At 62.8% G+C, this 23,393-nt stretch overlaps 3 protein-coding genes across 7 annotated transcripts; 1 reads left to right on the forward strand and 2 right to left on the reverse strand.

The window, feature by feature from the left end:
* Positions 1 to 916: 916 nt before the first annotated feature.
* SLC4A2 (solute carrier family 4 member 2) lies at positions 917 to 15,779 on the forward strand. 3 transcript variants are annotated; one of them, XM_037131912.2, is made up of 23 exons: positions 917 to 1,071; positions 3,300 to 3,413; positions 5,159 to 5,324; positions 5,459 to 5,697; positions 5,784 to 5,902; positions 7,301 to 7,533; positions 7,614 to 7,753; positions 8,617 to 8,797; positions 10,463 to 10,598; positions 10,683 to 10,848; positions 10,953 to 11,067; positions 11,190 to 11,374; positions 11,461 to 11,686; positions 11,807 to 12,022; positions 12,103 to 12,251; positions 12,363 to 12,557; positions 13,349 to 13,618; positions 13,723 to 13,812; positions 14,012 to 14,178; positions 14,537 to 14,790; positions 14,877 to 15,046; positions 15,290 to 15,463; positions 15,567 to 15,779. In XM_037131912.2, the coding sequence occupies exons 2-23, from the start codon at positions 3,363 to 3,365 to the stop codon at positions 15,645 to 15,647; spliced, it is 3,723 nt and encodes a 1,240-aa protein (XP_036987807.2). In that variant the 5' UTR covers positions 917 to 1,071; positions 3,300 to 3,362; the 3' UTR covers positions 15,648 to 15,779. The 3 variants fall into 3 exon arrangements, with proteins under 3 accessions (XP_036987807.2, XP_036987808.2, XP_053527843.1); XM_037131913.2 differs by lacking the exons at positions 917 to 1,071; positions 3,300 to 3,413 and adding an exon at positions 3,993 to 4,095; XM_053671868.1 differs by lacking the exons at positions 917 to 1,071; positions 3,300 to 3,413 and adding an exon at positions 4,547 to 4,634.
* Positions 15,780 to 15,858: 79 nt separating this feature from the next.
* Positions 15,859 to 20,253, reverse strand: FASTK (Fas activated serine/threonine kinase). 3 transcript variants are annotated; one of them, XM_053671869.1, is made up of 11 exons: positions 20,103 to 20,192; positions 19,847 to 19,899; positions 18,862 to 19,284; positions 18,218 to 18,397; positions 17,953 to 18,092; positions 17,349 to 17,562; positions 17,089 to 17,248; positions 16,590 to 16,681; positions 16,360 to 16,495; positions 16,169 to 16,283; positions 15,859 to 16,073 (listed from the first exon to the last, which is right to left on the reverse strand). In XM_053671869.1, coding segments are annotated over exons 1-11 (1,623 nt in total). In that variant the 5' UTR covers positions 20,105 to 20,192; the 3' UTR covers positions 15,859 to 15,965. The 3 variants fall into 3 exon arrangements, with proteins under 3 accessions (XP_053527844.1, XP_036987811.2, XP_053527845.1); XM_037131916.2 differs by lacking the exon at positions 19,847 to 19,899 and having other exon boundaries at positions 20,103 to 20,253; XM_053671870.1 differs by lacking the exon at positions 20,103 to 20,192 and having other exon boundaries at positions 19,847 to 20,071.
* Positions 20,254 to 20,523: 270 nt separating this feature from the next.
* TMUB1 (transmembrane and ubiquitin like domain containing 1) lies at positions 20,524 to 23,022 on the reverse strand. The gene is made up of 3 exons (XM_037131890.2): positions 22,896 to 23,022; positions 21,628 to 22,046; positions 20,524 to 21,333 (listed from the first exon to the last, which is right to left on the reverse strand). The coding sequence occupies exons 2-3, from the start codon at positions 22,014 to 22,016 to the stop codon at positions 20,982 to 20,984; spliced, it is 741 nt and encodes a 246-aa protein (XP_036987785.2). The 5' UTR covers positions 22,017 to 22,046; positions 22,896 to 23,022; the 3' UTR covers positions 20,524 to 20,981.
* Positions 23,023 to 23,393: the final 371 nt, after the last annotated feature.

Consider the following 23,393-nt stretch of genomic DNA (forward strand, 5'->3'; position numbering starts at 1 on the left):
CCCTCTCTCCTTCCCTTCCCCTCTAAAGATAAATAAATAAAATCTTTAAAAAAAAAAAAGAAGGGAAAAGTATTATCCTTATCCAGAAGAATTCATATTTTAGTTGGGAAAACCAGAAATGCACAGATTTTTTAATGACAGGTGATGACAATGAGTCGGGTTCAAGGAGAGAGGGAGGTCACCGCAGGAATCTTACTGAGGCAGAAGTACCCCCTCACCCCATGACCCCCGCCACATTTGGCAAGTCGAGGTCAGCTCAGGGTAGTGGGCACCCAACCTCCAGCCAGCATCACCTCTCACTGTCCCCCTAGGCAAAGACGGGCTTTTTTGGAGGTACCGGGGTTATTGGAGAGGGTGGGGACTGGGGGCAAAAGAGAATCCTGTCCCCTGCGAACCAAAGGGTCGCCAGTTCCATTCCCAGTCAGGGCACCTGCCTGGGTTGTGGGCCAGGTCCCCAGAGGGGGCACATGAGAGGCAACCACACATTGATGTTTCTCCCCTCTCTTCTACCCTTTCCCCTCTGTAAAAATAAAGACATAAAATCTTTTAAAAAGAGAGAATATTGTTCCTGATACATTTGTATTTCAACTTCCTCCGTCCAGAATTTTCTGATCATCTCTGAGCCTCCGTTTTTTATTCCTGGGATTCCCCCCAGGGTAAGTTGGGCTCATTTCCGCCCAGAGGTGCCTAAATGGGCCAAGAGACAGCGTCCCCGGGGCGCCCGAGTCCCATGCGGGGAAGCCAGGGCGGCGGCTACTCCGGAGACCAGGGGCTGCCTCCTGGACCGGGGCGCTGGTGCCTGGCGGTGCCTGGAAACGCGCTTCCGCTCGCGGGTCTGGGCCGCGGCTCCCCGCCTCCCCACCCTCCGGGGCCGCGCACGGTGCGCCCGGGGGGCGCGCACGCAGGGGGCTGGCCTGCCCGCGGCGCGGGGGAAAGTTGAGTTGGGAGAAGTTGGGAGCGGCGGGGGCGCGCCCCGAGGTGGGCACTGGGGAGTCGTCGGGAGCGCACAAAGGCGCCGCAGAAGGGGGAGAAACCCCAAGACCCCCGGGACACGAAGTCTAGAGCAAGCGGGTGAGCGGGGAGGGCCAGGGCCGCGGAGGGAGGAAGGGAGGGGAAAGGAGGGGGGAACGCGGGACTTGGTGTCGGGAGGGAGTGGAAGTGGAGGGAAGGGCGGAGACTGGGGCTCGGGAAAGCGAGATCTAGGGGAAAGGATGGGGAAGCAAGGGAAGTACTGGTCCGGAGCGGAATCCAGGGTCTGCTTCTTAGAATTCCCTAAAGCGAGGGTGCCGCGCCCCCTGCCACCAGGAGGGGGTAGTCTCCGGAGGCGCCGCGGGCCCTCCCAACTCCTGAGCGGGCACCAAACGGCACCTCTTCCTGTGCTGGGCGTCCAGCCTGGGGGTTGCCCGGGGCCTTCTCCGCCCACCTCCGGGTTGGGAGGAAGAGCGGAGCAGGGGGTTGGGTGGCGAGTCAGGTAAGGACAAGGGGTCGGGCAGAAGAGGGAGCAGCTCGGTGGGTGTGGAGAGAGGAGCCCTGAAAGTTGGACCTGACTCCTGGGGGGCTGGCTTCTTTGGGAGGGGAGTTCCGTGCGGGGGGGGGGGGGGGGGCGGGGGCGGGCGGTGCTGCCTGAAATCCAGGGTCCACTTGCGCTGTCTCCTTCCGCGCTTCACTGCAGCCTACCCCACCGCGAAGAGCTGTGGAATGTGCTACTGCACTTGGTGAATGCCCAAGTGGCGGTCCGGGGGGCTAATCCCTTGGGCAGGGGGAAAGATGCTAATCCCCCGGGCCGGTCGGGGCTGGTCCCCGGAATGTATTCCCACCCCGGATTATCGGCACCGATGCTCTGGACAGAAGCTGCTTTGTGTTCTAGGATGGCGGGGGAGGGGGCGCGGGGGGGGGGGTTAAAGTGAAGATGGGGGAACACACGCAGGGCTCAGCCCCGCACAGCCCGGAGGCAAAAGCCCACACCTGCAGGCTCTCTGGGCACTTCGCAGGCTTTCCATACCAGGGTCCCACCCCCAGGGCCCTCCTCTCCCCCACGCTGGACATACCCTGGCTGAAAGGCCTGCTGGGGGATGTGAAGGGAGACGTCAGCCGAGTTGGAGAGCTTGCCAGGAATGTGTCGCTCCAGGCTCCCCCATCTTGGACTGTCCCCTACCCCCAGAACTATATCGGTTGCCCTTCCACTGGCTTGTCTTACTCTCAAGGTAGCCCTAAGTCGGGCAAGCGTGTGTCCCTCCCAACCACACACTGGGGAGTTTCAGTACTTTTACCTTCGGAGAGCTTTGGGTGCCCCCCAGTGCTTCCCCCACTGTTAATGGGCACCCCGATTTGCACTGTTTAGGTTCTGTAACTGCAACTCACCCACCAGACACCCCGTGTTTCCCCCCAGACACCCCTATAGTCACAGTCAGGCGGGCGTCAGCTCAGCCACTCAGATTTTCCTGGTCCAAGGGGAGGGGAGGGGTCAGGCTGCCCCTCAAGGCAGAACCTCAGGGTTTGTGTGCTCAGCCTCCAAGTTCGCCACGAGCCCCTCCCCCATTATAAAGCTGTGCCCAGCCTGTGCCCGGAGTCCTCATTCCCTCCGGTCCACTGAGTGAGTGGAGCTGGGCTCCTGCCCCTCCCCCAGGGAGCCTGCATTCTCCCCCCCAGCCCCCAAGCACCGCCCCCAGCCCCTGCCGGGGGAGGGAGTGCCGTCATGCTCCCCTCCCTGTCCTGGTCCGTCTCCTCTGACTCCTTTGCTGGCCCTGTTGGACTCTCTCCAGAGTTCTTCTCTCTCCCTTCCTTCCTCCCCACGTCCCTGCTCCAGAGGGCATCTCACTCCCCCCAGCACACCCCTCCCCGGTCTCAGCCCACCACTCGGTCACTGCTCCTGTTTCTGGCTCAGCCTCTCCTTCCCCTCTCCCCCTCCTCTATCTACCCGCCCCACCCGCGCGCGCGCGCGCACACACACATCCACCTTGCAGCTTTCTCTCCAGGTCTGAGCCCCTCCTCCTCCTCTTGCTGCCTCTCCGTAGTCCCTTGGCCCTGTGTGGCCCCAGTCCTCACTGGTCTTTCTCTTTATTCATCTCCTTTCTTCCTATAAATAACTTCTCTTTGGTCTTGGCGCCTCTACGGGCCACCCTGAGGCCCTTCATCTGGGCCGGAGGGTCCTGCGCTGCTGGGAGACTCCTGGTGGCCAGCCGGCGGAACGCCCCGCATCCTGTCTTCCCCTGGGCTAGGTGAAGGGCTGCAAAATGCCCCGGGCGCCCCCACTGGCCTGGCCCTGCTCTCACCGGTGATCGGCCCTCTCCCCTGCTCAGGTTATGCCGCCGCCTTGTTGTCCTGAAAGCCGCAGCGACAGTGAAAAGGGCTAAGATTTGGCCATGACCAGCGCCCCCCGACGCCCGGCCTCGGGCGCAGATTCCTTCCGAACTGTGAGTATTGTCAGCGAGGCGGCCGCCCTCTGTCCCTCTTCACGCCACAGGTGCTCTGAGGATTCCCTCATGGGTGTGTGCGTGTGTGTCTGTGTGTATGTGTGCGCGCACGCCTGCAGAGGCTTGGGAACGAGGGGAACCTGCGAGGTATCCCCGAGGAGCGCTGCCATCCCTATCCTGGCCTTGCCTGGCTCCAGGGGTCTGAGACAGGTATTGGTAGTGGCGGTGAGCAGTTCGTCGGGCTTCTAGCTCCAGGGACGGAGTTGAGGCTGTTTTACTGAAGACCTGGTGGTAGCCTAAGTGAAAGAGGAACTTGGGGACTCTAGATCTCCCACCTGGCGGTGCCCACCCTCCATCCTCCACCCCCGGATTTAGACACAGCGTCAGTCTGTGCTCAGTGGCTCTGGGCGGAGCTCGCTAGCCAGAGACCACCCCCAGCCCCGCCCCTCACCCCACGTGCTCCTCAGGTTCGCCCCTCCCACCCCCACGTGGTTTCTACCCCACGTGGCCCCCTCCGGATTTTCCTGGGAAGTGTAATGATTAACCCCGAGTGCCACAATCAGCCCGTTATTGGTCACTTAGGCCCAGTGGGCACGTGACTGAGAAGGGGCGCCGGCCGGTCCCTTCCCCCTCCTTCCCAAGTTCACCCCTGCCTGCCATGGACTTCCTCCTGCGCCCTCAGGTGCGAGAGGTTCTTGATCGCCCCCTTCCAGGCTACCTCCCCGCTCTCCGTCTCGCTTCAGCACCTCCCTCTGCCTTCCTCCCTGCCAGCCAGCGAGCTCATTCTGGTGGGGGAGGGCAAGCGCTTGGGGGTTGAGGGGCTAGAGCTGCAGAGATGGGCTGGGAGGAAGCAACCCCTGACCCCTGTCTCTCTTCGTATCCAGTGTTCCTGCCACCCCAGCGGCTCCTGTCCCCACCTCGGGGTCTCCCCGGCACCTGCCCTTCTTCCCAGCTCCCTCTTGCTCTTCCTCGTTCTTTCTTGCTCTAGCCGTGCGCTAGCACCGGTGCCGCCACGGAGGGGACTCCATACTCCGCCCTTTGAAATCTTGATGCCCTTCAGGTCCAGAAGCTCTTGAGCAAATATTTGGCGCGCTTGGAGCGGAGACCAGCAGGGGGTGGGTGGGGGGCTGGACCAAGGCCACTGGCTAGAGCAGGCCGTTAGCTGAGCGCTCCAAAACACCACCGCAGTCTGGGCTGCTCGGCTCCCGCAGCATGACTCAGGTGGGGGGTGGGGTGGGGGTGGGGCCAGGAAGCCGCGCGGGGGACCCCAGGGCTGCGGAGGGGTGGTGAGTGGGGGGCTCCCCTGAGGAGGCGAGGCCACCGCATTCCTTTCCAGGGGCTGGTTTCCATGTGACTCAGACTCCAGTCCAGGTCAGTTAGTTCGGGCGCCTCCAGAAGTTACTTTTCAGGCTGGTCTCTACCAAGCGGAAGTGTGTGTTCCCTCTCAGCCACATGAGCTTCCCAGTTCACACACCGGGCAGGCGGGCTGGACGCACGGGGTTTGTGTCCAGACTTCCCGAGCCCCCCTTTTCCCCCGCCCTAGCTGGGCCGGTGGGCACAGCCAGGTTCCAGATCCCTCCCCACCCCCACCTAGGGGATGGGCTGCTGGGTGCCGGGCGAGGCCCCAGCGTTTGCGCGGGCAGGCTTCTGGGGGTACCTCTCTCTCCAGTACTGGGCAGGGTGGCGTTTCGGGGTGAGCTCCTAGTGAGCCGCTGTGTCTTCTCTCTACTCCTTCCTCCTCACAGCCAGAGCCAGAGCGCTTGGGCCCCGCGGCCCCTGGCTTCCCCGAGCAGGAGGAAGACGAACTTCACCGGACCCTGGGTGTGGAGCGGTTCGAGGAGATCCTTCAGGAGGCAGGGTCTCGAGGAGGGGAGGAGCCCAGCCGAAGCTATGGGGAGGAAGACTTTGAATGTGAGGGGGAGACCCTGAGGAGGGGGCGGGGTCCTTCTGGCTGGACTGCCCAGCAGGGAAGGGGCAGGAGCTGGGGCCCGGGGGCCCGGAGCGAGGCTGTGCCTGCCAGCCACGGTGTCCTCTTCTCCCTGCAGACCACCGCCAGTCCTCCCACCATATCCATCACCCGCTGTCCACCCACCTGCCTCCAGACACCCGCCGCCGCAAGACTCCCCAGGGCCCCGGACGGAAGCCTCGGAGGCGCCCTGGGGCCACCCCCACTGGGGAGACCCCCACCATTGAGGAGGGGGAGGAAGATGAGGATGAGACCGGTGAGGCTGAGGGTGCCCGGGCCACCCAGCCGTCTCCTGCCTCCACTCCCTCTTCTGTGCAGGTGCGTGGGGACAGGGTTCCTGGGGGACCCCCCCTCCCCGGAAGTCCTGGCCTGGCCTCATCTGCCTACGTGGGTCCCTTTTCCAGTTCTTTCTTCAGGAGGATGAAGTTACTGACAGGAAGGCAGAAAGGACCAGTCCCTCCCCCCCTCCGCCGCTGCCCCACCAGGAGGCAGCTCCCCAGGCCACCAAAGGGGCCCAGGCTGGGTGAGTGTCCCCAGGCGGGGATCCTCCCTGCTGGTATCGTGTGTCGGGCGGGAAAAGCAGCAGAGCCTCCGGGTCTTCAGGTCCCAGTCCTGCTCCTCACTAGCTCTCGGGGCGAGGAACCTCCCTGAGCCTGCTTTCCCATCTGTAAGCCAAGAATAATACAACCTTTCTTCAGGGCGGTTGAAGGGATTAAGGGGTGAGGGAGTTAAGGTTTGGGAACGGTTTAGCCTGGCGCGGAACAGATGTGACATCGAAGCCGCCCCCCGTCCCAGTCCCCCTGCCACATCCCCTCTCCCCAGGCTTCAGATGGAAGCATCAGGCCCTGGGTCAGGGGCCGGTCTAGTGACCCCCAAGCACCCCTGGGGCCCTCTGGGCACGAGAGAAATAGAAGACCTCCCCCTTTCACTTGGGGAGCTGCCAGCCCCCCCTGGTTGTTGCGTCAGAACAAGTTACTAAGCCAGGTAGCTTGGTACCAGACTGGCAGGCGGTCAGAGTTTGGGGGTGTTAGCCAGGGAAGGCTACGGAGAGGAAATCACTTTGAATGAGTTCTCAAGGTCACTACTATCACGGACTTGTTTTGTGGGTGCCAGGCAGTGTGAAGGGCTGCGGGGAAGTGAAGGGCGCGGCGCCCCTCCAGGGCGCATACAGGCTCGCACCCTGGGGAGACAGGTGGGTTGTGTGAGTGGCACTGGTCCCCAGCTGCGTCTAGGGTGTGGACACGCGCCTGCGGGCAGCTGGATGGCCAGTAGCAGCTGGGGGAGCCTCAGAGAAAGCCTGGCCTTGGAAAAGTGGGTCCGATTGTGAGCAAGGGTGCGAAGCAGAACCAAGGGCACTGAGGGTAGGGATAGGCTGAGAAAGTCTGGTGGGGGGGTTTGTGGTCATGGCCTTGACTCAATGCGAGGTGCTAGACAGCAGGACGTGATGGGGACCAGGACACACAAGCAATGGCAAGAGAGAAAGGAGACACCGGGTTGGAGGACAGGAATGGGAGTTGGAACCTGTGCAGGTTAGGGGTCACGTGTTCCTCGTGACCTCAGGGGGCTGTCTGCGGTCTCAAAGCCCAGGTCCATGTCCTTCACCCTGCTGGGTCAGAAACGGGGGACCCTGCGGTCCTGGGAGGGCAGAAGGCGACTGGTGCTGCTCAGAGTGGCGGCTGCAGGCATCCCCCGCCCCCCGCCCCGGGAGCAGCCTGCCCTCAGCCCAGCTGCACTGCCGGGAAGTTTGTCGTGAACGAGCTGGCTGATGTGATGCTCCTGGACACCGTCGCAGAGGGGAGGGCAGGTTTAAACACCTGCGTCTGGAGTGGGGTGATCAGAGCGTGTGGTCCTCTTGCGTGGCTCCTGGCTGAGGAGGGGCCCCGCCTCCCCAGGCTCACGCCGGCTCTGTCCCTCCATCCAGAGCCGCCGTGGAGCAGGCAGTGGCCGTGGCCTGTGGCGCAGCGGGAGGTGACGATGGTGGCGCCTCGGGGCGCCCCCTGAGCAAAGCGCAGCCCGGGCACCGCAGCTACAACCTGCAGGAGCGGAGGCGCATCGGGAGCATGACGGGGGTGGAGCAGGCCCTGTTGCCCCGCGTCCCCACGGACGAGAGCGAGGCCCAGACGCTGGCCACCGCGGACCTGGACCTCATGAAGAGTGAGTGCTGGGCCTGGGGCCGGGGTGGGGAACGGGGCTGGGAGAAAGGGGGAGCCTGATGCTGCCCTTCCCCCTCCCAGGTCACCGGTTTGAGGATGTCCCTGGGGTGCGGCGGCACCTGGTGCGGAAGAATGCCAAATCTGGGCAGAGTGGCCGGGAGGGACGAGAGCCTGGCCCCACGCCTCGGGCTCGGCCCCGGGTCCCCCACAAGCCCCACGAGGTATGTTTGTTCCTCAGCTTCTCACGCTTCCTTCCTCTCCCCGTGGCCGCCTCCCCTGCCACGGGGGCCAGCGGTGACCTCCCTGAGCCCCAGGGGCACCACCCGTGGTTACGAACATCCTCTCCAGTGTCGGCGCCTGGCATGGCCATTGTCTGGCAGCTGGCAGTGGGGTATCTGTGGACCCTAGAGGCAGCTCTGCAGAGCCATGAACTTCATTTTCCGGAATCTGGTTACCTCTGACTCATGTGATCCTCCCACAGCCTGTGGAGATGATGGCCCAGCTGTGAATCAGGGACGGTGACCAGCCAAGGTCGCTCAGTGACTTAGTTATTTTGCCCCTCTTAGGCTCCAAGGCTCTGGTCTTGAACCCTGACCCTTGCTGTGGGTTTTTAAAACTCTTCTAGTGAGGTCTAATAGGCATACGGTGAAGTGCACTTGGGCCGAGTGCTTAGCGGCTCTGGGCACAGCCGGATGGCCCTGTGAGACACGAGCCATTTCCTGCTCAGAAGGTGCCTCAGCCCAGTCGGCACCCTCAGAGGCACCTGCCCTTCTATTCTCAGTCCTGCCCAATTGTGTGTGTGCGCAGCAACTGCTCATCAAGGACTCGCTGCAAGCCCTGTATGGGGCTGTGTTTGGGTGCTTCTCCTTTCAGTCCCCTCCAAGGGCTCTGGGAGGTGGATGGCATTGCTCCCATTTTACAGACGAGGAAAAGAAAGTCTCCGATTTAGTCACGACTCACCCGGACTCTATGCCTGTGCCCCGTGCTGTCCAGAGGCACATGCCCCAACCTCGACACCGCTCGAGCAGTCCCTGGGAACCCCTGGTGGCTCTGACCCTGTCCTGCCCTCTCACCTCTCCCCCAGGTGTTTGTGGAGCTGAATGAGCTCCTGCTGGACAAAAACCAGGAGCCTCAGTGGCGAGAGACAGCGCGCTGGATCAAATTTGAAGAGGACGTGGAGGAGGAGACCGAGCGTTGGGGGAAGCCCCACGTGGCCTCCCTGTCTTTCCGCAGCCTCCTGGAGCTCCGCCGGACCCTGGCCCACGGTAACCTCTTCTCTCCCCGACCCCCCCATTCTGGCCCCAGGACACAGCCTTCTCTTGAGCCACTTCTCTGAGGGCAAAATAGCCCCCACGTGTGTCTTGGGCAACACTGGGATCAAGGTCACTGGAGCCTGTGGGAAGCCTCTTCTCGTGATCCTTGGGATCACCTCTCTCCCTGGGTGGTGGCAGGAAACGACGCTGCTTTGTCTAAGGGACATTTTTAAAGAACCGAAGCTGGCGCATTTGGGGACTGACGTGGTTTTAGACAGTTTTGCTGGGAAGCTCCCTGAACTGGTCCCACCTGCAGGACTGGGTGGACCTCCCCGAGTGTCCGCAGGTGCAGGCCCCTCGAGCTCTGTGTGTGATGTTTCTGCTCGGTCGTTGCGTGTTTCCTCCTTCCTGCCGGAGGAGGGGGGGGGCGTCACGCCCAGCGGTTGTCAGGAGGCCTGTTTCCGAGCTGCCGAGGACGGAGGCACCTGCTGGCAGAATCGTTTCCGAACTCGGAGTAAATGGGCCGTGAGTGAGGCTCGAGGGCTTTGGGTGAGGCGCCAAAGGGCGGGCGCTTCAGCGCCAGGCTTTGCCAGCTCTGTTTTCGTCACTTGGGGGTTTTTGGTTCTGTTTGTTCTTAGTTCTGTGTTTTGAAAGTTGCCCTTGACAGAAAAATGACCTGATGACTCTTGAAAGAACTTTTATTTCCCGAACAGTCACTTGTGGGGAGAGGTCTGGAGAGTGTCTTGTGAGCTCCAGCCAGTGTGGCTTGCTTAGTGGGGCATCGCCCCGCAAGCTGAGGGGTCGCAGGTTCGATGACTGGTTCAGAGCACATGCCTGGGTTGTGGGTTCGGTCCCAGGTTGGGGTACAGAAGTTGACCAATCAGTGTTTCTCTTCTGCATTGATATTTCTCTCACTCTCTTTCTCCTTCCCTTCCCCTCTTCCTAAAAATAAGTAAAGTGTTTAGCCCTGGCTGCTGTGGCTCAGTGGATTGAGTGCTGGCCTGCGAACCAAAAGGTTGCCAGTTGGATTCCCAGTCGGGCCACAGGCCTGGGTTGTGGGCTGTTGGGGGTGTGCAAAAGGCAATTGATCAATGTATCTCTCACGTGGATGTTTCTCTCCCTCTTTTATTTTTCCTTCCTTTCCCCTGTCTCTAAAAATAAATGAATTAATTGAAGACAAACAAAAAGAAAGCGCCCCTGCTGTATGTAGGGAAGCGGAGCCGGGTTGAGGGGGAGGTTTGCGGATGGACGAGGGCCCCCCCAGCACCGTCCTGCTGCAGAGGCGGAGCTCAAACCCCGGGGCAGATGTTGGGAGGCACCATGCCACTCGCTGAGAGGGACTTTCTAACAACGGAGAGCGGCTCTGCCCGAGTGTGCGGCCGGGGCCCCCAGCGGAGGCTGCCTGCTTCCTGCAGGGTGTGTCCGGCCACTTCCCGGCCCCAGCGCCCACTGGGGCCTCTAATGGCCAGTTCTGCAGCCTCTGATGAGCCCCGCAATATTCCTGCAGGGAGGGGGTGGGGAGGAAGAGGACCTAGAGGCAATGGGACTCGGGTCTCAGGCCCTGCTTGCTGCCCCCTGTACTGGCCTCGCCCGGCTGCGCCCTCATCTGCAGCTCTTGTCTGGCCCTGCACTTTCTGGCCTGGGGATGAGGGTCCCCCTAAGTCCTCCTCCTTCCAGGGGCGGTGCTCTTGGACCTGGACCAGCAGACACTGCCCGGCGTGGCCCACCAGGTGGTGGAGCAGATGGTCATCTCCGACCAGATCAAGGCCGAGGACAGAGCCAATGTGCTGCGGGCCCTACTGCTGAAACACAGGTGAGGCGCCGCCCGCAGCTCCTGGACCGCCTGTCCCTAGTCCCTGTCATCACCCTTCTTACACGCCGCCCTCTGCCCCACCAGCCACCCGAGTGATGAGAAGGAATTCTCCTTCCCCCGGAATATCTCCGCCGGCTCCCTGGGCTCCCTGCTGGGGCATCACCACGGCCAGGGGGCGGAGAGCGACCCCCACGTCACCGAGCCTCTCATCGGCGGAGTTCCGGAGACCAGGCTGGATGTGGAGCGAGAGGTGAGCGGAGAAGGCAGCCTGGACTGGGTCGGGGCTGGCGCGGCGGCGTGGCTGCGGCGTGGCTGTGAGTGGCCGGGCTGAGCTCCACCCTCTCCCACCCGCAGCGCGAGCTGCCGCCCCCAGCCCCGCCGGCAGGCATCACTCGCTCCAAGTCCAAGCACGAGCTGAAGCTGCTGGAGAAGATCCCGGAGAACGCAGAGGCTACCGTGGTCCTTGTGGGTACGTGGGGGGGCGGGGCACGTCTTGGGGGCGGGGGTCCCGGTGGCCGGTGCTGCCCCCGGGCTGGGGGATGGGTGGCGGCTGGTGCCCTGTTCTCGCCCACAACGGCCACGCGCCCCCAGGCTGCGTGGAGTTCCTCTCCCGGCCCACCATGGCTTTCGTGCGGCTGCGGGAGGCGGTGGAGCTGGACGCGGTGCTGGAGGTGCCCGTGCCCGTGCGCTTCCTCTTCCTGCTGCTGGGCCCGAGCAGCGCCAACATGGACTACCACGAGATCGGCCGCTCGATCTCCACCCTCATGTCCGACAAGGTCAGCCCCGGTGCGGAGCCCAGCCCGGCCCCAGGCCCCAGGCCCCTTGGCCTGTGTCCTCACCGGCCCCGCTTCTGCTCCGGCAGCAATTCCACGAGGCAGCCTACCTGGCGGACGAGAGGGAGGACCTGCTGACCGCCATCAACGCCTTCCTGGACTGCAGCGTGGTGCTGCCACCCTCCGAGGTGCAGGGCGAGGAGCTGCTGCGGTCCGTCGCGCACTTCCAGCGCCAGATGCTCAAGAAGCGGGAGGAGCAGGGCCGGCTGCTGCCCCCAGGGGCAGGGCTAGAGCCCAAGTCGGCCCAAGACAAGGGTACGGGCCAGTGCAGGCGGGGCTGCCTGGGGCAGGAGTCGGGCGGTCTGTAACTGTTCCTGGGAGAGCAGGGTGGGCGGGGCGCCGTGGCGGGCGCCCTGACGGAGGCCTGGGTTGCAGCGCTCCTGCAGATGGTAGAGGCAACGGGGGCAGTGGAAGACGATCCCCTCCGGCGGACCGGCCGGCCCTTCGGGGGGCTGATCCGCGACGTGCGGCGCCGCTACCCCCACTACCTGAGTGACTTCCGGGATGCGCTCAACCCCCAGTGCCTGGCCGCGGTCATCTTCATCTACTTCGCAGCCCTGTCGCCGGCCATCACTTTCGGGGGGCTGCTGGGTAAGGAGAGGCTCCAGGGTAGGGGAGGGCGGGGAGCCCACGAGGCCCGGCTGCCAGCCCCTGAGCCGCTGCCGCCCCAGGAGAGAAGACGGAGAACCTCATCGGGGTGTCGGAGCTGATCGTGTCCACGGCGCTCCAGGGCATGCTCTTTTGCCTGCTGGGCGCCCAGCCGCTGCTGGTGATCGGCTTCTCGGGGCCCCTGCTGGTGTTCGAGGAGGCCTTCTTCTCGGTGAGGGTCCACAGGCCCCCTGGGGTGCCCCTCCTCTCCTTGGAGCAACCCCACCCAGTCAGCCCGAGCTCTCTGGGCCTGACTGGACCTTTCTCCACCCCCGCCCCTCAGTTCTGCCAGCACAACGGGCTGGAGTACCTGGTGGGCCGGGTGTGGATCGGCTTCTGGCTGGTGCTTCTGGCCCTGCTCATGGTGGCCCTGGAGGGGAGCTTCCTGGTGCGTTTCGTTTCCCGTTTCACCCAGGAGATCTTTGCCTTCCTCATCTCTCTCATCTTCATCTACGAGACCTTCTACAAGTTGGTTAAGGTGAGCAGGTCACTCAGAGCACTGGGCTGGGAGGGGGTGAGGCTGTGGGCCGGGGGCAGTGTGCCCCTCTCTTGCTCTCTCCCCTGGGTAGGAAGCCAGGCTGGCCCTGAGATGCCCGCCGCCCCCTCCACTCCCCTTATAGACCATGTATCCTACAGAGAGCGGGCAGGTTCTTCCTCCTGCCTCCCCACCCCCTAACCCTGCCAGGTCAACCGGGGCTTGAAAACATACTTTTAATAGCAAGGGTAATACACTTTTGTTAAAGTGGCAAATGACCCAGAGATGTAGAAAGGAGAAGACTTGCGAGGGGCAGGCGCAGCCACAGCTGGCACATGTGCCCCACGCTCCAGGCCCGGCTCCCCACCCCCTTCCTCGGGAAGACCAGCCTCCCTGCTCATCCTCAGTTGCCCTGCGCTCACACCTGGTCCTCTGGGTCCTTTTCTTTCTTTCTTTCTTTTTTTTTTTTTTTTTAAGATTTTATTTGTTTAGAGAGGGAGGGAAAGGAGGGAGCCAGGAGGCAAAGAGACACTGACGTGTAAGAAATATCGATTGGTTGCCTCTTGCATGCCCCCAACCCAGGCATGTGCCCTGACTGGGAATGGAACCTGTGACCTTTCGGTTCACAGGCCCGCACTCAGTCCACTGAGCCACACCAGTCAAGGCTGGGTCATTTTCTTAATCCACAAGAGAAGCTCTTTGTGGCCACCCCCGCCCCACCTGTCCCGTTCAGAGTCCCCTGAGCCTGGAAGTCACACCTGTCTTGCTGATGGAACACTCTGTCCTCTCCTCAGATTTTCCAGGAACATCCCCTCCATGGCTGTTCTGTCGCCAACAACTCTGAGCCAGCCCGTGATGAGGCAGATGGTGGCGAGAATACCACGTGGGCTGGGGCGAGGGCCACGCCAGGGCCGGGGAACATGAGTGTGGCCGAGCCCCCTGTGCAGGGAAGGCCCCGGGGCCAGCCCAATACGGCCCTGCTCTCCCTGGTGCTCATGGCCGGCACCTTCTTCATTGCCTTCTTCCTGCGCAAATTCAAGAACAGCCGATTCTTCCCTGGCCGGGTGTGTGGGGTGAAGGCCTCAGGGAGGCGGAAGCTGCGGATGATGAACAGTCGGGTCTGGAGCAGGGCAGGGGCCTCCGGTCTGAGCATGCTGCTTGCCCATAGGTTCGGCGGGTGATTGGGGACTTCGGGGTGCCTATCGCGATCCTCGTCATGGTGCTTGTGGATTACAGTATCGAGGACACCTATACCCAGGTAAGGCCAATTACACGCAGCAGCAAGAGCGCGCTGCCTGGCATCAGACTCCAGATGGTCCTCTGCCACAGAGGCTCCAGAGCCGCCTCTTTGGAGCGGGCGAGGGCCTTTTCCCCAGCACACCCTTAGCACTCGCCCCACCTGGGGCAGCTAGGGGCTCCCCCTCCAAGTCCCACCCGTCCGGCCCTCTGCTCTGCAGAAGCTGAATGTGCCCAGTGGATTCTCCGTGACGGCCCCTGACAAGCGGGGCTGGGTCATCAACCCTCTGGGCGAGAAAAGCGCCTTCCCCGTGTGGATGATGGTGGCCAGTCTGCTGCCTGCCCTCCTGGTCTTCATCCTCATCTTCATGGAGACGCAAATCACCACGTGAGTGGTCCTAGCCGAGGGGGTTGCTGTGCAGATGGGTGGGTCAGAGCTCGGCCAGGGGCGGCATCAGGTGTTGGAGTGCAGCATGCCAAACTTGGCCGCTGGAGTTTACTTTGTAGGCAGAAGGAGATCCCTGTGATGTTTGCTGGGGGGGAGGAGCCCAGTGCAAGCTGGGAGCTGACCTAGAGGGCGGGAGGCAGAGCTTTATCATGGAACTCTCATTTTGGTTGGAATGGGTCAGGACCAAATTCAGGTTCCAAATACAGAGGCCACAAGCGGGGCGCCCTGGAGAGCCCAGGAAAGACCCGGCTGTCTGCCGAGCTGGCCCGAGGCCTCAGTGAGCCCTGTCCCCGTGCAGGCTGATCATCTCCAAGAAGGAGCGCATGCTGCAGAAGGGCTCCGGCTTCCACCTGGACCTGCTGCTCATTGTGGGCATGGGCGGCATCTGTGCCCTCTTCGGCCTGCCCTGGCTGGCTGCTGCCACTGTCCGCTCTGTCACACATGCCAATGCGCTCACCGTCATGAGCAAGGCTGTGGCACCCGGGGACAAGCCCAAGATCCAGGAGGTCAAGGAGCAGCGGGTGACAGGGCTGCTGGTTGCCCTGCTTGTGGGTACGTTCGCCCCCCCCCCCACTCGTCCGGGCTGGGTGTCAGAGTGGGCAGCCCTGGAGACGACCACTTCTCCCCCTGCCCCCCAGGCCTCTCCATCGTGATCGGGGACCTGCTCCGGCAGATACCCCTGGCCGTGCTCTTTGGGATTTTCCTGTACATGGGAGTCACCTCCCTGAACGGGATCCAGTTCTACGAGCGGCTGCACCTGCTGCTCATGCCTCCCAAGCACCACCCGGACGTCACCTATGTCAAGAAGGTGAGATGCCACCCGGAAGGGCCCCATGCCCCTGCCCCTCCTGGGCTGCATGGGTCACCTGCCAGCCCCCACCCCCAACCCCTGGACCTACTCTGGCCAGTTCAGTCTGTGTAGACCTGGCTGTGGTGAGCATGGAGAAGGCACCTCTGTCCTCACCCCCACGGAGGGGAAAGGCGTCGTCGGTCCTCCGTGGCTGGGGAGAAGCCTGGGCTCCCCATCTCACCCCACCCCACCCGCCTTCAGGTCCGGACCCTGCGGATGCACCTATTCACAGCCCTGCAGCTGCTCTGCCTGGCCCTGCTGTGGGCTGTCATGTCCACAGCCGCCTCCCTGGCCTTCCCCTTCATCCTCATCCTCACAGTGCCGCTGCGCATGGTGGTGCTCACCCGCATCTTCACCGAGCGAGAGATGAAATGCGTAAGGCTGCCCGCCCTCTCCCCTCAGCAACCCCACCCGGCCCTGTGTTGTGCCTGCCCAAGTCCTGGTCGGCCCGCCCTCCTGACCCCTGCCTCCCCCACAGCTGGATGCCAACGAGGCGGAGCCTGTGTTCGACGAGAGGGAGGGCGTGGATGAGTACAATGAGATGCCCATGCCTGTGTAGCTGCTGCTGGCCGGACAGAGGGGACGGGCTGGGGGTGCCCTCCCATCCCCTTCCCTCCTCATTTTTATTTAAGTGAATAATTTAATGGCCCCTTCCCTCTACCCCCGCAGTAAAGCGCTTCTGCTCCCACCTGCCCTGGCCTCCTGTATCTCTGAGGTGGTGGGGCATGGATGGGAGGGAGGTGAGCAGCCCAGAAACAAGAAACGAGATGTGTGATGGGGAAGAAAGGGACTTTAATGAAAAATAAAACAGGGTGGAGCCAAAGTGCAAGTCGCCCACCCCCTACAGGGGGGCCATCATGAACCCCACGTGCACCCCTCAGCCTCCTTCAGGCCCCCAACGCAGACCCAAGGCTTGGAGCTTCTGCCTCAGGTAGCTCTTGAGCTGGGGCAGGCCTCTCTGTGACTCCAGTTCCTCAAAGGACAGCTGTGAGCACAGGGCAGCGGATCACCCACCAGCCTGGGGGTTGGGGTGGGGGTACACACAGAGTCTCTCTCACCAGGGGCGGGGGAGGCTCTCACCGGCAGGAGCTGGTAGCCCATCAGGCCCAGGTGCCGCTCCCGCAGGGCCCTCGAGCCCAGCAGCACCCTGCCATCCCGGCAGAAATGCCAGCGCTCACGCAGCATCAGCACCACCCTGGATGACAGAATGGACCATGGCTCAGGGTCGCTGTCTGAGAAGGCAGGGAGGCCTTCCCACCATCCTTCCTTACCTTTGGGCAGTGTCTCCGGTAGTGGGCTGAGAGGCAGCCCGGCCCTGGGGAGGGGACCTGGGGGGGTACGGTAGGAAGGGGTCTTGGGTCCTCACGGGAAGCACAGCACCAGAGCTGCTGACACACAGCAGGAAGTCTGGAAGGGGTTGGGGGTAGAGAGAGGGCCGCTGGCTTTTAGCCAAGGCTCCATGTAACCCAGCGCAGTGCGGGCCCACCCACCTGGAGCTCACCTGTGCAGTAGCCTGGAGGCACGGTCAGGTCCTGGCGGTACTTGTCTTCCCCCAGCAGCTGGCGTAGCCCCTCTGCCACTATATCCTTGTGACTGGAAGGGGAGAGGAACACTGCTGGAGGGAAGGCCCAGGAGTCTCCTCCCAGCTGCGTGACCCTTGGCAAATGCCTTCACTGCCTGTGTGGTGGTGTTTTTTTTTTAAGATTTACTTATTTTCAGAGACAGGGCAATGGAGAAACAAACATCAATGTGTGGTTGCCTCTCATGTGCCTCCTGCTGGGGACCTGGGCCACAGCCCAGGCAAGTGCCCTTACTGGGAATCACACTGGTGACCCTTTGGTTCACAGGCTGCACTCAATCCACTGAGCCACACCAGCCAGAGCTCAAGGCCCATTTCTTTGACTCCTGACAGTGCATCAAGCTTAAACAGGTCCAGGTTCTTTAGCTTTTCTACTCTTCTTCCAGGCTGCTCCCCTCCCTCCCCAAGATGCCCCATCCACCTGTACTTGCAGCGGGCACGGTCAGTGATGAGTGGCTGGGGGAAGATGGGCACTTGCAGCCTCCGGGGAAGGCGGGGACCCCGGTATCCTGGGAGCTCCAACTCCACGGCTGTGTCCAGCAGGGAGAGGTAGCGCCGCACAATCAGGGCATGAGGGGTGCCTGTGGGCAAGGGGACTGACTCACGGGGCTGCAGAGCCCCACCCCGCTCTCCCCTGCCTGCCAGCCCTCAGGGACCCAGCCAGCCTTCCCATCTGCGCACCACTGATGTGGTTGATGAAACCTGGGGAAAAGACAAAGTGCAGGGCTCGGAAGGGCAGGTACTGCAGCTGGCACAGTGACATCAGGATGTTGACAGTGGCTAGGGGGGCCACCCCTGCTTCCCGAGCCAGGATCCTTTCAAGGCAGGGCATAAACTGTTGTTCCAGGGGGAAGTAGTTCAGCCGCCCAAAGGGCAGGACCAACTTCTGTACTGCCTGTGGAGGGAGAGCAGCCATCACCTGGCACGAAACAGTGCTCCAGAACCCTTGGCCTGAAGGCTTAGAACGTCATCACAGAGGCAGAACCATCCCTCTACCTGACACACACCAGGACGCCATGGCATAAGCAGTGTCCTGAGCCCCATGCAATCAATCACCAAACAAGTGGAGGCAGTGCCGTGGGACCTGGCCCTGAGGGCCAAGAGGAGTGGGATCAGTGACGCTAATGGCTGAGTGCTTGGGGAACTGCACAGGACCATGAGTGTGCTGGGGCTGGAAAAGCCAGGGCACAAGGCCCGGCTGAGCGGTTCGCTCGAGGATGCGGCAATCAAGCAGGACAGGGGCTGGGCCTGATGGGTGGCTGAGAAACGTGGGAGGCAATCCCACCTTGCTGTTGAGCTGGCCTTCCTGGACCACCAGGAAGTGGGCAATGGCTTCCAAAAGCCGAGGCTCCCGCAATCGGTGTCGTGCCAGGTGCTGGGCCAGGAGCACCATCACGTGGGGTGTCAGTTCCTCTGGCCTGGCCTCTGTGAAGGACAGCCTATCACACTGGACCCTCGGGCCCGATCTCCATGGTACACACCTTAGCCATTCCCCACCACCTGCCTCAACAACCCCTGACCTCCAAGCTGCCTTTAACCCCCTCCAGCACCTGTCAGGCTCCGGATGAGGTGCTGCTGTGGATGCTGCAGGAAGTGGGGGCAGCTCAGAGCAGCTTCCAACCTTTGCCCACCTCGAAGAACAGGTTGTAGAGGGGGAGGCGGCTTCGGAGGGAGGCGGAACCTTCGCTCCCGCTCCAGGGCACACACCAGGGGCCCGTCTGATGGGAAGCCTGGGAGAGAGAAGGCCAGAGGAGGCAGTTCTGGTAACAGGGAGCTGCTCTGCTCTGCTCCAGTGTTGGGGCTGTTAGTGGGTCCCCAACCTTTCTCATTTGTCTTCTGGGTTGGAAGGTTTGCTGTAGTGTAGTGTGAAGTACCATGTCAACTGGGGGATCAGAACAGCCTGTGGGGAAGATCTTAAAAAAAATGGCAAATACGTTCTCATCTCGTGCAAATGGTGACAAATTGTAGTGGCTCCCATTGCACTGAGGTAGCAGCAACCTGGGGTAGCACCCTAGCTCAGCGGCAACAAATGCTGCTTGACTCCTGATGTTGGGGGTGGATGTGGGGGAGCAGCAGTGTCTCGGGGTATGGCCATGCGTGGCAAGGCCTGAGAGGTGAATTCTATCAGTGATCTTGGGTCCTCCACTGCTCTTCTCTATTCTGTTAACACCCATCCCCCAGGCACCCTCCTCACCAAGTAAGACTGCAAGGTGCAGACATGCGTGGATGGTGTGAACGTCAAAGGAGGGGCAGTTTCGGATGATGAGCTGACTCAAGTCCTGCAGCGTGGCCTGCTCCACAGAAGGGGGCTGTGGCCGAGGCCCCAGGAGCTGGCCCAGACGACGTAGTGCCACGGGGTAGTGGTGGGCGCGCACCTTGTTAGGGTTCTGGCCCAGCCAGCGCAGCAGCTCCCCAGGGCTCCTCGCCTGTTCCAGAAGCCGCTGCAGCCCCTGCACGGGAGCTGCAGGGGGGGCTCCTCCCGGAAGCCGGTCCCCCCACTTGCTGGGCCCCAGACAGAAGGGCTGCACAGGTGGGAGCAGCAGCAGGCCAGACAGCCTCGCAGCAGAGGCCTGGGCAGAGAGCAGGACTCGAAGCATGGAGTTGGGTGATGGAGACCCTGAGGGGCGGCCCAGAAAAGGGGGTGAGGTTTTCTCCAAAGGGGAGAAAAGCTTGCTCTCTACTCCTCACCTCAACTCCCCATCCAGAGGGGCCTGGGATCAGAGCAAGCCAGAGTCACGTTCACCCTTCTTTGGGACTGCTCTGCTCTGGTCCTCTTCCCCACCAGCCCCCTTCTCTGCCTCCTTCCACACTTTGACACCCCGATCAATCCTTCAGTGGTCTCAGCGCAGGAATATTTACAAAGCAATTCCACATGCATTATCTCCTCTGATCTTCCTTACACGCCTATGAGGACGTAGGCAAGGCTTGGCATTACCTCGACTTCACAGGTGTAAAAACCAAAACCCAGAGAGATGAAGGGGTAAACTTAAGCCCGAGGTCACGAATCTGGTTAGTGGTCGCGCCCAGCCTGGAGCCCAGCTCGGCCCGGCGACACGCTCCCCACCCCTGACCACCTCCCGCTCCCGCAGGAGGAGGCGGCGGCGGCACGGGGGGGGGGGGCGGCACGGGGGCTCCGCAGCCGGACGGTCCTGGGTTCCATGCTGGGTGCTCCCACTTACCAGCTGCGTGACCTTGGACCAGTGGCTTCGTCTCTCTGCCTAAGCCTCCTCGCCTGTGAAACAAGAACGCAGCGCCCACCTCGGAAGGCGCCCGTGGAAGCCGAGGGCGCAGGGGGAAAGCGGCAGCGCGGAGTCGGCGATATCAGAGGCCCCCACACCCACCCAGCCCGGGGACGCTGGGAGACCGTGGTCACAGTCGCCAACACCAACTCCCACCACCCTCCCGCGGCCCGCTCCGCAGATGCCCGCCCCCTACATGACTCCCCAGGCCCCGCGCAGATCGCTCCCTCAGTGGGTCTCGGGGCCCGGAGGCCGGGCTCCCCCCGCGGCCTCCTCATCCGCCGGCCACCGAGTCCGCCATCTTCCCAGCAGCCCCCGGACGCCAATCGCCTCCCAGCCCAGGGCCAGCAGAGACGTGGCTCCCGTCAACCCCCGCGCGCTGGGGAGCCGCAAGCCCCGCCCCTGGCTTTCGGATAGCACGCACGCGCGCCGGCGACGCAGGGGGCGGGGCCGAGGATCCGGGCGAGAGGCGGAGGAAAGGTGAGGGCGGTTCGGGCTTGGCCCCGGAGGGATGCGCCCGGCAGAGGGCCCGGCCGGTGCCCCGCGCTTCTTCTCTTCCAGTCGGCAAGGGCTCCGTGCCCCCGTGGGGCTGCATGCTCAGACACACACCAGAAGTGAAAACTTCACAGTTGTTTAATCTGCACAAGTTCCAGGGGACGCCCTCGGCCCCTCCCACCTCGCCACGGTCCTTAGGTCCCCAAATCTGCATGAGGCGAAATTAGGGACTAGAGGTGGTTGGGTCCTCAGGCAGAAGAACGCTAAGCCGGGCCCAGGGGCGTGGCCCCGCTCTGTCCAGGGCCAAGGCAGCGACAGCAGCTGGTTGACCCGGAGGAGCTGACTGTCAGGGGCGGCTGAGGGCCAGCAGCCCCGGGAGACGGCTCGGAGCCGCAGAGGTCGCAGGGCGGGGCCTCCACCTGCCCCCGGAGGGCTCTGCGGCGCAGAGCTGGGCTCCAGGGTAGCGGGAAGAGGCAGGCCCAGGCCGGAGAGGGGGGCCTGGGCAGACAGCAGCTCCTGCCCTGTGGTCGGGAGCCAGGTCCGGAGGCGCCAGCCACACCGCTGAGAGCCCGTGGAGGCACTACGGGCGGTACATGGCAAAAGCCAGGAGACTGAGGAGCAGGGTGAAGCCGGCCAGACCCAGAGTGGCCGTCAGGGGAAAGAAAGGCCGGTACTGGATCTGGCAGTACCAGAGCAGCAGCAGAAGTAGAAGAAGCAGGGGTAGTAGCAGGCTGCCTATTTCCAGCCCGGAGGGGCCTGGCTCTGACCCCGGTGGGCAGGGCGGGTGCGGGGGACCGACCCGCGTGGACACGTGGCAGTGGAGAACGCAGTTGGGAGGGAGGTGAAGGCTGCCCAGCGTCTGGGCGTCGTCTCCCAGCAGCTGCCCTTGGTAGATGAGCCGTACTTGCTGCTCCCGGCCGGGAAACTGGCTCCTGAGGAGAGAGGGACCTGGGTAATAGAGCAGGCCTCAGGCAATCCTCGTCCCTTGCCCAGAACAATGCTCCCACCCTTCAGCGGTGCCCTCCCGCCACCCCGACCCAGGTCACGGCCCCAAAGGAGGTCCCTCCTGCTACAGGGGAACAATATACGGTGTGTGACTGGGGCATCTCAGTGCCCTCATCTGTAAAATGAGGGGTGAGCCTCAGGTGTCTGCGGTGGCTTTTCCGGGTCTGTGATCACTCCCACCCGCTCCTTAGCATTTCATTCCTTCCCTCATCCCAATTTACCTTTTCAGGGAGCCAATGGTGTCGTGGGGCCAGGCCCTGGCCACCTGCTCTGAGTCGTTGAGGAATTTCAGCCGGAGGACTAGAGGCTCCTGGGTGGAGTCCAGGGGTGGCGGCGTTGCTGGGAGCCCGGTGCCAGGCTCTGGGTGCGCGGCCTGACCTCGATGCCTCAGGCTGGGGGTCTCAGCTTCTAGGGCCTCCCCTCGGACACTTTCGGTGACTGCCATGGCTTCACTGGGCTGCGCTGGCGCTGGGGTCCCTGACGGCTGGGGCAGTGGGTCAGCGCCCTCCGATGTGTGTGTTGAGACCCAGGCGAGAGCCAGCACCAGAAGGCAGGCAAGCACCGCGAAAAGGACAGTCACCTCATCACCCACCCCTTCAATCAGGGCCATGGCACCTGCCTTGCCCGCCGCGCTACTGAGCTGGAGAGGCACAAAGAACCCATGAGGGGTTGAGGGGCTGGCTCTCAGGGGCCAACAGCTCTCTGAACTTCAGCAGGCTCCTGAGCCCTCTGACCCCTGACCCAAGCCCCAGCCCAGGGCACAGACTGCCAACTCTTAGTTGCCCCAAACTTGCCCTGAGTGCCCTTCCCATCACCAAATTCCAAGTCCTAACTTTTGTAACTTGAATTCTAGACCTTCAGCCAGCTCCTCACTTCCCTGAACCCTATCCCCCGATAAGGGCCTTGACCTTCTGAGCAACCTCTCCCCTAAAGTCGGCCCCACCAAGTTTCACCCTAAAGCCTACCTATTCTTCCGTCTACTTCATCCCGAAGTTTATGCCTTCACCAATCCCACCCCAAAGCTGCTTGGCTACCCCAAAGCTTATCTCCTTCTCCGTCGCTAAAGTTTCTCTGAGGGGGAAGAAAAGGGCCTCTATGCCGCCCCCCTACCCCTTACCATCCACCCAAACCCCACCCGCCCACACGGACGGCTTTCCAAGGCTTCCCTAAGATCAAACGTCAAACTCCGCCCTTTGACAACCTGGAATCTCCTAGTGTTGCTGCCCCGCACCCCACTCGGCCCCACCCCGCGGCGGCCTGACCCCGCGCCTCCTCTGGAAGCCTCTCCAAACCCAGCGTCCGGCTAGACCCCAGGATCCGCCCGGGAAGCCGGGACTTCGTCCTCCCTATCTCCAACTCCTCCATCACCCCTCCCATCTTCCCGCCCCCCCCCTACGTGGGAGGGCACGGGAGGTTCCGGGACAGGGTGAGCGGTGACCGCCAGGGCTCGGGGAGGCGGGGTGGGCGCGGTCACGGCGCGGGGACTCACCGCCGGGCTCCGCCAGCTCCATAGCGGACCCTCGGGCACTTCCGGGCGGGAGGCGCCGAGGTCGCAGACACCTGAGGGCACCCCTCCTTCGCCGCCGCTGTCCAGAGCATTGTGGGACTTGTAGTCCGGGCCAGACACAGTCCCCTCCCTCAGCCCTGCGGACCCACGTGCGGGGTTCCGCGAACTGGTTCCGGAGCTCTAGGGTTCCAGAGGGTCGGGCGGGGCAGATTTGGAAGTTGTGACAGCCCTCAAAGTCTGGGCTGCAGCAGGATCCGTCCCCCCTACCGCCCCCTCCCTGGGCCTGCAGCCAGGGCACCTGTCACTGCAGAAACCAACGTCAGCTGGAGCACGTCAGAGCACCCGTGTTTCCAGACGCGGGCTCTGATGAACTCGGGTGGCTCTTTCAACTCCTACGTCAGGTGAACGCCAGAAGGCACCTTGGGTCCCCCAAGTTGACTCTGCAGCCCGGAGCCCAGTTGCCACGGGCCGCACTATCAG

Source organism: Artibeus jamaicensis, unplaced genomic scaffold (assembly GCF_021234435.1).
Source record: "Artibeus jamaicensis isolate MK-2021 breed Jamaican fruit bat unplaced genomic scaffold, CSHL_Jam_final contig_718, whole genome shotgun sequence".
Lineage (NCBI taxonomy): Eukaryota > Metazoa > Chordata > Mammalia > Chiroptera > Phyllostomidae > Artibeus > Artibeus jamaicensis.